This window comes from Protobothrops mucrosquamatus, unplaced genomic scaffold, assembly GCF_001527695.2.
Source record: "Protobothrops mucrosquamatus isolate PMUCROS unplaced genomic scaffold, P.Mucros_1.0 scaffold84, whole genome shotgun sequence".
Classification (NCBI taxonomy): Eukaryota; Metazoa; Chordata; class Lepidosauria; order Squamata; family Viperidae; genus Protobothrops; species Protobothrops mucrosquamatus.
The window spans coordinates 830,363-843,181 of NW_015386461.1; the positions used below are offsets into that span (position 1 = coordinate 830,363).

Consider the following 12,819-nt stretch of genomic DNA (forward strand, 5'->3'; position numbering starts at 1 on the left):
CCCGCGCCCCTCAGTCCGGGAAGAGTTTGCACGCTCCGCCGCCGCCTCGCGAAGGGGAGGAGGAGCTCCGCGACCGGGCGGATTGCTGGCGGGTTCCACCTGCGCTTGATTGGCGAGGCAGAGCTGCGGCCGGGGGAAAGCGAGGCGAGGGGGGCAGTTCGCGGGCAGCCTCTCCGTCCGTCCGTCCGCGCGGTTCTAAGTCTTTCCTCTCTCTTTCCCTCCCCCGCCGCTCCTCCTCCTCCTCCTCCTCGCACCGCCGCCTTCTTTCGTTGCTCCGCTTCCCATCTTCTTGCTCAGCTAAACCATGGAGGCATTTCCAGTCGGGGACGAGCTGGGGAGCACCCCAGAACCCACCATTTTGCAGCCTCCCGGCACCGCTCCCACGCCGGCTTATCCTGCCCGCGAGCCGCAACAAGGCGAGCACCTGCGCGTCGGGGAGGACGTCCAATTCAGCGAGGAGGTGGAAGATAGAGGTGAGCCCTTCGGTCCGGGGACGCTGGCCGCCGCCGCCGCCGCCGCCGCCTCGTCCCAGGTCCAAGCCTGCGGCGCCCGTTGCCCCACCCACCACTCCCCCAGCCTTTTCTCCGCTTCTGTTTCTCTCGACTCTCCCGGCGTTCGAGCCCTGCTTAAGTTGCCGCTTTTTCCCCCCCCAAAGCCCTGGCGCGCGGCACACATTCTCCCCGGCGGCTTCTGGGGGGGAGCCCCGCTTGGTTGATTGATTGATTGGCGCTTCTGCACAGAAGAGACCCCCCCTTTTTTTTTTGCCCCCTCTCCCAATTGAGTTTCTGTAGTCGGCGCCTTGTCCGGCCCTCCCCTGATTTCCGCTTCGCTTCAAAGCCGCTTCGGCGAAGCCCACCAGCCCTCCTCAACTCTTCCCGCCGGCGGCCGGCGCGCCGCCCTCCTTTGCGCAGAGCTACATTTTGCTTAGGTCACTTGGTCACCCCCCCCCCCCGAGCGATGCCTTCCTCCTGCGGCTCGTCCTCGGTTAACGACTGCCTGGCCTGGGACTCGCTCGGGTCCGCGCCGTCCTTTACTTCCAAAACCCTAGGACCTTTTTTCCCTCTCAAAATCTCCATCTCTCTGGCCCAGGTCGCCCCTCCCCTCCTCAGTAGCCTCGCTTTGCCCACTCCTGTCCTGGCTCTCGTTCCTGAGGCGCTGTATTAAGGCTGCTGTTCACACAAGTTTATGCGACAAGAAATCCAAAAGACTCCACGCCATCTTCACCTTTAACACCGACCTGAGGGCCTCCGTTGACTTCTCCCTCTTAAACAGGGGAGGAAAAAAAAATCTGTTTTCCCCTCTAGGCAGCTGGAGTTGGTTTCCTGCACATCTTCCTGATTTTTTTCCCTCCCCTTATTTGAAAATATGCAGAAAAAGCATCTACCAGGATAGAAAAATAAAGACATCCCATGCCACCCGCTTTTTTTTTTTTTAAAAAAATGGGTGTGCTTGAAGGCTAGCATGCAAAATGCAAATCCAGATGCATTCGCTGCCTTGCAAGCAGGCGGCCTCATTCACTGCAAAGAAAGGATGCTGTGTATCCATCTCCACCCTTCCTTACAGGGAAAGGGACACTTGGTCTATTGTCTCCTGCCTGTGGTGGCACCTGCCCTGCACGTGCCTATGCATTGGCTTTGCATATTCTCCCACCCCCCTTTCCTTTCAATCTCCCCCTCTCCATCTCCCACAATGGCAAGGAAGTTCCCTTTGAATTCAGACATTCCTTTGAACTTATACTCCTTGCTCTTTTCTTTCAGTTATTGTTTCTAATTCTTCTTTTCCATGGCTTCTTTTAGCTTTGTTCCCCAGATAATACTGTTCTGGCAGTAGTTCCATTGTGTAAAACTGGTGGTGGTGAATGAGGTGGTGTGTGTCAGTTTTTAAATTAAAAGTAGTTAAAATCAGGAGGTAACTTGCTTATTACTTTGGGACTCAAGGGAATGTGTTAACAATATGCGTAAGGTCCAATTTCAAGAGTTTTGAGTCCAGGAATAGCATGGTCTTTATTTAACCAAGAATACTCCTCCCACTGTCACCTTTTGCAGTATCTGCTCCTGCAGAGATTTTGTCAGATATGAGGAAGAGGAACTAAAATGATAAAAGAGAAAATAAGTGCATATTGGGGACATAAATGTGTGTTGGAGACAAAGAATCCCCTCAGCTTATTTCTATATTTGCTCCCAGGAAAATGTTAGAAATTTTTTTTTTATCATTAAATGTTTGTTAATTGCACTAGGCAAATGTCAGGTGCTTTTCATTGGGTCCCAATACATGGAGGTTTTATATGTAGCCCATTTAGAAAGTTTAAAGTCAGTCTCTCAAAATATTATTTATACAAATTTTCTCTCGTTTGTTAGAAAACAGAAATTTATGCCATTAATAGAGCAAGAAATAATCAGAAAATATAAAATGTGATATTTTATACAACATAAAGTATCAATTTCATAAAGTTGTGAGCAGAAATAAATTATAAAATTTATTTTTAAATAAAGATGGATATAAAACACACAATTACATCACAATGCATGGTAGAATTTTATGATATAAAAACATTTAGAATTATTTAAAAAAAGAATAATTTTGTCCAGGAATTGTGGCCTTTAAATAATGTGTATTGTATTGCCTTTTATAATTTAACTTATTTGAACCGTTATTCTAGAGGAATTTTGTGCACTTGCTCAGAAGTATGATGCATATAAGAAAATATTTTTTTCTGTATAGCTGGTAGGAATATTATGTTTGTATATAATTGCAAAGGTGTCTATCATATATGTGTATTTATATGCCATAGGTCTTTAAAGGATTAACAGTTGTAACTAAATAACTACTAAATCACTTTAAACTGAAAGATCTGAATAGTATCTATTTTACCTGGCTTAATTCAGATTCAGTTATTTTAGTTTCAATTAGAATGCACTGATTTTAATTAGTAAAAGTAAGCATAGTAAATTATAAAAAAAATGGTACAGGAAGAAGGGTTGTATGTCTTCCACCCATTACAGACATTAGACTTTTATTTATTTATAGTTTATTATCTTATGAATAGCTTTGCTTAAGGTCTTGGTTACAGAGAGGCCTGTAGTACTTTTTATCATAGAATTCACTAATTCAGAGGGCTTTGTCTAATCCTTTGATAGTTAGACCTGATTTGATAAGACTATGTGCTTCCATGTAAGATAATAGTACTAAAGTAGGAATTTGCTTTTTATCCAGAAATTAAAATAATATTTAAGGAAAAGGGGAAGCCAAGAACAATTTTTCAAATGTCGTTAAATAGACAAGTTAAATTTGCAGACATAACAATAAACTTAGAACTGAAAAAATAAAATAATAAAATGGAAATAAATTCTATTATCACCTATATCTAGATATGTCATCTCTCTCTCTCTCTCTCTCTCTCTCTCTCTCTCTCTCTCTCTCTCTCTCTCTCTCTCTCTCCCCCCTCCCCTCTCGCACACACACACATGCACACACAAACACAGACACACACAGACCTACCTTTTAGGTTTGTGTTTTTGACTGACCAGCATCCCAAGGAAGCGTTCCTTTGTGCTTTGATACCTAATTAAGAATTGCAGTGTAAATGCAGAGCCTTAAGGATAATGTGAAACCTTCATATATACACAATCTCCTTTATGATTACAATATGGTCCAGGTGGTAATTAGGCTCCTTCAGCCTTATAGAAATCTAGGCTCAGAACTGAAGCAGCACACCTTACTTGTAATAAAACGATTGATTGGCCTCTACTGTAAGATTCAAATACACAGAAGGCATACTTGGTAGATTATGTACGGATCCAGTTATAATCCGTGGCAAGGAGAAGACTAAAGCAATAGATAGACGTTTGTTTCTTCTCATCAGGTTTACTAGAAAGCAGTACAAGATTAAAGCCTCATGAAGCTCAAAACTACAGAAAGAAAGCATTGTGGGTTTCGTGGGCCTCCATTATTGTTACGCTGGCTCTGGCAGTGGCTGCTTTCAGTAAGTATTGAACCACTTTCTCATCTTTAGACTGCATGCACAATATGATACTGCTGAAATTACATAGAAAAAGCTTCCTGTTCCCATTTTTTTCTGGAAAAGGCATAATTGCTGAAAGTTAAAAGAAAGACTAGATCTTGATGGGTTTTTTTTTTAACTTGTATTGATGTGGGTTTGCATTTTTTAGTGGAAAAAAGTGTAATATGGCTTGTCTTTTTTTTAAAAAAAAAACAAAAGGAGTTCTTTAACTTAAATATTCCACAGAGATGCAAAAATAATGCATGCAATGACGTATGCAAAGATGGAGTAATTATTGCAACATAACAGCTAGTTAATATTTGAACTGCAGCCTACCATTTTGATGGGATTATATCTTCCTTGAAGTAACTTTAATGATGCCTGGTTGGATATGATTTTCTGCTTTAGGCTATTTGTTAATATTCCATTGAATGTATTTTTTTTTTGTCAATTTGCCTTTGCGGACTCCAAAACTGAATGTAGCTTTAAAAAAAAAAAATCAGATGAAGGAAGGAAGGAGGGTTATTTCATTTAAAAAGAAACTAAATAGCTCAGCACAATGGGAAAACGTTGCACACTTGCTACCATGAATAATACAAAACGATCTTGAATTTGATAGAGTGAGCTTAAGAGATGCAAAATTTGATAATGGTTACAAAAACCAATTGCATTTTTTTTAATTTGAAGCGCCAGAATATTTATTCTATTCTATTTCACTATTAAAAACTAAATGAAAAAGACAAAGGATTTGTGTGAGATAGTGAAAATACGATCTTAATGTGAGAAAGGCAAGCTGGATGCCTCTGCAGCATATGTTCCCGTGCTAATCTGCAGCAGTGGGCTATTGCTGAAAGTTGGTGTCAGCTCCCAAGGGGGGTTATTAGTCTTTGGCCAAATGGGCTCTGCAGAATTTAGCATATATTACTTGGAATAATTTGTATGGAAAACACACACACGGTGTATCTATTTTTGAAAGGAAGGAAGGGAGGAAATATAAATGCAGAACTCATCTGTAAATCAAAATATAGCCTCTGTAGATTTGTTCTGTGTCACTGATAAAATTTGCTACCTAGAAACTGGGTCAGTTCTCAGACCAGAGCTGTGGCTAGGATAGCAGTCTATGGCATTTTAGGCAAAAGGATTAGTGGGGAAATTTTTTTTCCCCAGAGATCTTTCCCCTTTTCTTTTAATCTGGCAAGATGTAATATCAGTAACATTGCAGTGTGTGTTCTAGATATGGTAACAATCCTGTTGTAGCATTTGCTTGAACAGATGAAATCACTGGAGTTTAATTCTTAACATTGAACAAATGTGCTAATTTTGCATGAAAAGTTTGCGTTAAAAGTTTCTAAGCATCACTTGGCATTACTATATTGAAATATGCTAGTAACAAGGACTTAACATTGAAAGGGGAGAGCAGACTATGACTGAAACTGAAGTGCCACATCTAGGGAACTGAGAAGAATAAAACCAAGTATTTTTAGAATTCCGGTTATTGCTTATATCCTTAGCCAAATTCTTCAAAGTTGTAGTTTATATTCACAAACTTGATAATTGGTCCACTGCAACTTTTTTTCATCATTTAGAGACATCTCATTTTTTTTAAATGAAGCTCAGAATCTCTCTTAGCAACATGAACAAAATTAGTGCAATGCAATGCAGCCCTAGGCATTCTGTTGAGAAGTCACCACCGCTGTATTCAATGGAAGTAAGTTCCAAATATTTCAGTATTTGTTAGATACAGGGTAAACTTCTTGTTCAAAGTTAACAATACAAGAAAAGGCTAATGACCTTCAGAATTAAATTTCCTATGTTTTTATAATGTTATGTAGGATAGGAATGACCTTGGGAGTCTGTTAGAAAAGATGCTGTTTAGGGAATGTTCACAGAAGGGAGGGCGAGGCAGAGACTGCAGCTGCGTGACAAAACTCAGAAAGCATCCTTTCCAAATTATCAGGCTATAAAAAGAGAATGGGGGTGGGGTGTTTCTACTTTCAGACTTGCAAGATTCTGTTAATGCAACCTTACAATAAAGTAGAATTAACTCATCTCCTCTTGTTTCCTATCTGCTCTAGCTGGGAAGGCTGACAGTTTCAGCACTGTAAAATAAAATAAAATAAAATGATGCTTATGTTTGCCTGACTATGCATGTATGTAAAATATATTTATATAAAAATATATTTATATAAAACTACAAGTTTGTGACAGAGTCTATAACTTCATTTGGACACCAGCTGCGCAATTCCCTGACAACACATCATTCTGAGCACTGGGAAACCTGCAGAAGAAACTAAAGCATGTAGGAGTTCTGTAAAAGATGCAGAAAGTTTCAAATGCGGTTATGCTGTTCAGATGAGTAGCGGTGAACATTCCTTTTATATTTTTTTATTGAAGTTTAAGATACAAAGATAAAAAACTAATATAAACTAAGAAAAAGAAAAAAGTATAGAGATAAAAAAGAGAGAGGAAGACAAATATATTTAAAAAAGAAAAAAGGAAGTTTGTTCTTCATCAATATTTCAGTAACTTTTCCCCTTCTCTTAACTTTTCAACCAAATTTTCTTCATTCCATATTTTATCTTTTATCTAGCAAATAATAAAGCCTCATCATTCAATCTTAATCAGTAAAGGTTCATTAAGAGTTTTTAGAGCTTAAACAAGTAAATCAGTTTCATATTCCTTTACACAGTAACTTACCATTTTCTTTCAAAGTACAACAAAAAACTTCTTCCCGTTTCTTATATCTATAAGCAAATCTTTAAAGTCTTATCATTTACTTAAAAAAACCCATTAGGAGCTACCAGAAACAACATAATTAAAATTGATGATTAATCCGTTCAAATAATTAACTTTTTGTCTTATTCTCCTCTCAGAACCCCCTTCACAAGTTTATCACTTAGTTTTTAATACCAAAGCTTCTCACCTCCGCTAAAAATACAGCAACAAAAAACCTCTTTCCCATATTTTATCTATAAACAAATCTTCAAAGCCTCTTTCAGTTCTGGACAAGAAAAACCCATCAAAAGCTACTACAAAAAATAAACATTTTAACCTTGATCAAATAACCCAACTTTATAAAATATCTTACTTTTAAAAGTCTTGATGTTCATTCCTTTTAAGTAGTGTCCCAAAAGATTATTTCTTTTCATTATTTTTTTATCTTTTCTCAGAAACTCCTTCATCTTTGTCAATATGATTTTTGCATCCTGTCAACTTTGAATCATATCCAAAAGAGCCTGATTCACAGTTGTATCCTCTTCTATCTCCTCTTTTAATCTCATTTTTATAGTGACAATCTTAATCAAATGTTCTGAGTACATTATTGCTAAATATTCTTCCCAAGTTAAAATACTTTCTTCCATTCTGAATTAGTGGGTCTTCTACTTTAATTCTAATTTTAATTCTGTATGGTCATCTTTAGTGACCAGCATTTAAGGTCTCCTCTTATCATGTTTTTTCTCTAATTCACAGCATTTTCCCAGGGAAAGATTTCTTATACTTAAACTCAAAACTCCATATATTTTAATGGAATTTTTTTTTAAAAAAAAAACCCAGGAAGTATTCTTATAATTATTTCTGAATCTTATTCCAGTCAATCTGACCCCTCAATGTTCTAATCACCCTTTTGCTGCTTATTTCCAAATAAAATATTTTTCTTTAAGTTCTTAAACTTACATGAAACTTTTTTCACTGAGGATTGAAGGAAAAATTACCCAGTGTAATAAAATGTGTCCTTCTGAAGGTTCTTAGTATCCCAAAAGCAATTTACAAGCCATTTCTAGCGAAAGTGGTTAAAAGGGTGAACTCAGTGTCTTTTTAAAGGCTCTGGACCATGGTTTGGGCAAAGCTGATTTTCATTACTCCCAGAGTTCTAAAACTTGCTGGAGACCACTGTTTTACAGTCTTGTCACGAGGGACATCTTTATGGAGCATTCTGGATTATCCTGGATCCCTCTCTTAATCTGGGGAGGAGTTCAGGGAAATTCACTGGATCCTCTTCCCACCATGGTCATTGGCTCTGCTCTTGTGGAGCCATCTTCAGTTTGCCATTGCTTCCATGGTAGATAATTTTTTTCCCCCCTGATCTAAATTGTGTCCAAAGGAATTTCTTCCACAAAGACTATGGATATCCATATACACAACTGAAACAGTTTCTTACAAGTTGTGAGAGCATAAATTATTCAGGGGGGTTAGGATTAGGATTCCTTTTTGTTCTTTTCAATGAAACCTTAGGGTATTTTCATTTTGTATTTCTCTTCTACTGTCGGCAGTTTCCATGTTTAGGCAATTAGAATGCTGGTTGACAGCTTGCTGATAGTCACCTGTGTGATGTGATTGGTTTTTGCTGGCCTGAGAATCCTTTTAGACACCTGCTATTTATGGCACATGTTTTCCAGTACACAATTCTTTAGCTGCTGCCGTTTAGTCAAACTGCTTCTCATTCAAACTGTTCACAATGGCAAAGTAATCAAATGGCAAATCGGATCCTGTATTATTTTTTGGGCTGCATTGACACATAATGCTAAATTATAATGTGATTTGTTGGGCTTTGCCTCAATATGTTGTACAAACCAGCTACTATGACTTGTTTAATGAACCATGGTTAAATTACCATGAAGGATACAACCATTTTTCTATATATAAACCAGACAATGATGAGACATATTAATTTATAGTTGCAAAAAGAACATTTCTCATGTTATGGCTAAATATTTAAGTTCTCCTTTTTAACCTGAGTTTGAGATTGAAAAATAGAGTATTTCCAATAGTAAATAGAACTATTTGTTCCTAGTTAGACATGTCAAGCTGAAACTATAAATTTAACATGAGTTCATCAGACATTCTTAACTAACCATGGCTAATAAGGGATAATTTGTCATTGGTGTTACCCACCAATTGGCTTTTCTAGTTGAGAGAAGGGTTTTTATTTTGGGAAGTAAGAATAAGATTGAAAGTTATTTTTATTTAGTAAAAATATCAAGATTAGTTAATACATTGCTTTTGACCAGAAAGAAAAATATCAGCTTCTTTATCAAGATCATTTCAGCTACCAAAACAAGTCTTAGATTACTATTTCATATAGTGACTTTTTTTCTTGTAATGTGAGAATTGGTAATGAAGAATATATTCTTGGAAGAGGAAATTTATGATTTCTTTGATGCTGGTTATAAAAAGAAAGTGGAGAGCATGATTCCTTTACTGCATTTCCTTTGGCCTAGCCCTAGAAACATATCACTTAATATAATTTGTTGTTTTTAATGTTTTAATTGTTTGAGTTTTGTACTTTTGAAGTGATTTTACATGTCTTTTAATTTTTGATTGGGAACTGCCCAGAGTTGATTGAAAGATGGGCACCTGTCATAAATGTTTTAAATAAACATTAATTAATTAATTTGCTTTCTTCTGGCTTAGTTTGTTGTGTGGATTCAGCCACTAAGATATGGTTTATGGATTTGGCACAGAGGGTATTAAGATAAAATATGCTTTTAGACTTTACAGAGGGTGATAATTGGGGAGATTATGTGTATGAATAGAATACAAGTAAAGAGTTAAGTGGACAGTTCATTATAAGGAGAACAGATGCAAAGCTAAGAATTTAGAACCACAGGGGTTAGAAGAAAAGATGGTGGCTTGAAAGAGAAAAAAGATAAGAATATTTATAAAGATAAAAGAAGAGAAGCAATGTAGACTTTGCTCTTCAGTTGAATAATTAGAAAGCATTTTGGCTGATGTATCTCTAGAAACAGAAACCTGAATTCTATACCAGGGGTTTTCAAACTGTTCCACGCAATAGGATTCTGTGAGAGATATGGAGGTATACCTTTCATGGGGATTCTGTAGGATTTAGTTTCAGAAGGCAAAAGGGCTAGTTTAGGTCTTATTAATAAGCTCTATTATTGTCTGAAGACTGCCAATATTTGTGATATCTTGAAGAAAAAAGATTGCGTTGTATGCTTTGATTTTGCTGGTGGTATGCATCCATGTTTTTAATCTTGCAACAAATAGCACTATGTCTATTTTAAAATATGATTATGACTTCAGTATGAAAACAAAACTGTATCAAGAGTACATAAATATTGAGTTAGAGTGCCATGAAACAGAACTCCTATAAATGAATTATATCAATACTACATAAATATTGAATTAGAGTCTAATGGAACAGAAGTCATATAACTGGAAGTCCCTGCTGGAGGACAGAAGTAGATATTTATTAAATTTAGAGGCTGCCCAACTTTATCATAGTTTAAAAATGCAATAGAGACATTACCAAAAGCAAGTATGTGGGGAAAAAAAAACAATTTCTGACTAACCAAACCTCCTCACCAAAGGTCTGCCTGGGGGAAGAGCCAAATTTTAAAAGTTTGCTTGAATAAAGTTAGAATGGAAGCTATGCAGTTCTTTGAGGAGTTCCATTTCAGAGGACACGCACTGTAACTGAGAACATTTTTGGTTTCATCAGATAACACTGTTTAATGGATGGGACCCAGAACATGCCAACTTTGTCAGATCATAGAGGATGGGTAGAAATTGCGAGGGTCCCTCAGCTAACCAGACCCAATGCCATAAAGGGCTTTATTGATGATAACCAGCTCCTTGAACTGCATCCGGAAACCTATTGCAACTAGTGTGAGGAATGGTGCCTATAGAGGGCGAGATGGTGTGATGGTCTACAGTGAACCAGAAGTTTCCCAGGAAGGAGGGAGAAGATTCCAAAACGGAGAGAGGGGGAGAAGAGGCAGCATAGCTTGGATTTGGATAGGAGGATGATAATTAGGATAGCAACTCCCTAGAATCTTCCAGGGTATAACCATTAGGGTGAGAGTAGAAAGCTTTAGTCTGGTAACATTCTGTGTATTGCATGTAAGCAAATAGAGAAATGAACTCTGACTGAATTGCTCTTCATTGTTCCTGGGCTTAGCCTGACAAGTAGCTCACACAGTAACTTCAATCAGAATGTTTCACAGTAACTTCAGTCAGAATGTTTCACACATGGATAACAATAACATCTGAAAGATGAAGGTCTTGAGATGACAATTGTCACCCAACTTTCTTTAAATTGGACTCACAGCTGGTGCCAAATTCAACCCACCCCCCACCCCACATGTCAGCTGCCAAATCCAACTGAGATCATGGATGAGATAGAACTTGTTCCATATATAATCTAGCATTCAGGAACAGCAACCAGAGTCCAAGGTCACTGAAGATCTTATGACCTGATGTTGGGGATGAATTTTGAAGGCAGGACAATGGTAAGCATGAGTCTTATCCTCCCACTAAATAATCCATATTCCCATCCTATCCCCTCCTTCCTGTCACAACATTAATGGAACTGCTAATTCTCTCCTCCTCTTTCGATTATCCATCCACAATAATTACATAAACATAGCCAGTCAAACTATGCCTTCACCCTTACCTCCATAATAACTATAGAACAACCACAGTAACCTCCTTTGTTTTTCTGCTCTCAGACATTCAGATTCTTATCAGCCAATGGTTGTGATCACCAACCATTCACCCTCATCCACTCCCACTTGCTACTCATCCATTCTCATTCACCAACCTTTCCATTCCCTGACCTCTGTACTGGCACACTGGATTAGATTGTGGGTCATATTTGGCTCAGCTCATTCCAGATTCTCCCAGGTCATAAGTAGCAAGAATGGAGGAGCAGTGGAGAATGGAGAAGCCAGCAGAATAAATGCAGCATCAACAGCCTGACTTAGGTATAAATAAGAAGAAGGTAGAGTGGTCTGCAGGCTTAGTTCAATAATACCCAGTCCCACTCTGCTCCCATTGCCCCAGTTATCTCCAGGTGCACATCTGGTTATTGTTTGCAAATACTCTCCACAGGGCAAGAGAACTTTTCAAGTGCCAAAGAGCCCGCCAACATTCCTCTGTCAGACCAGAGAGAAAAAGGGAAACTCTACTGAACACTCATGATTATCAACACACACATATAGACCTAAGCTCCTAACCTGCTCTTCTATTTGACAGTCTTTACACATACTTGTAGTTTTTGACTATTTGAAGACTGCTATCAGATTTCCCATCTTCTTATGTAGGCTAAACATATCTAGATAATGATGTAGAAGCCACAGGCACCTTCTGTGATATCATGATCATTGCCTATTCATATGGCTTGAAAAATAATGCCAGCAAAACAAAGTAATGAAAGTGTGAATGACCTTGTGCAGGGGTGTCAAACTGTCGGCCTGCGGGCCGGACACATCACAACGAAACCGCGCCCACCCCCTTGCCAGCAATGGGGAAAAAGTTCTGATATGTTGTGCGACATCACATGACGTCGCGAGTTTGAGATGTCTGACCTTGTGTGACAAGGGGAAGAGATGCTGCCTAGGTAACAGTCGGACAAGAAAGGGCAGGAGCCCCCAGTGGCTTCATAGAGAAAGAAATTTAGGAAAAAAATCCTAATTGCTCAGGCAGTTAAAAGTAGCAGAAGAAGGTTTGTACTTTCAGACTTGTAAGAAAATGTTAATTCTGCTTTATAATAAAATAGAATTATTTCATCTAGTCATTGTTCCTATCTGATTTACTTGGAAGAGCTGATATAAGGTGAATATTATGATGAAATTTGTGGAAGGCTTTCGTAAGATCCAGGTACATTAAATCTATGTCGTTCCCTTAATTTACTAAGAAATTCTATCAGATTAGATTAGTCTGATATACAGTAATTTGTGACACATTCGTGCTGCTTCCTATTAATTGTGGCATACCTATCCAAGCTCCATAAAGTTGCCGTTTTATAAAATATTTGATTATTTTGTCCGGTAAAAAACATCAGGCTGACTGATCTGTAT

General features: G+C 38.3%; 1 protein-coding gene across 1 annotated transcript in view; it reads left to right on the plus strand.

Moving 5' to 3' along the window:
* The first annotated feature begins 304 nt into the window (after positions 1–304).
* TMEM163 (transmembrane protein 163) overlaps positions 305–12,819 on the plus strand; it is an 82,107-nt gene continuing 69,592 nt past the window's right edge. The window contains exons 1-2 of the mRNA XM_015812450.1: positions 305–473; positions 3,863–3,982. Of these exons, the coding sequence (XP_015667936.1) occupies positions 305–473; positions 3,863–3,982 (289 nt within the window). The remainder of the gene's footprint in view (positions 474–3,862; positions 3,983–12,819) is intronic.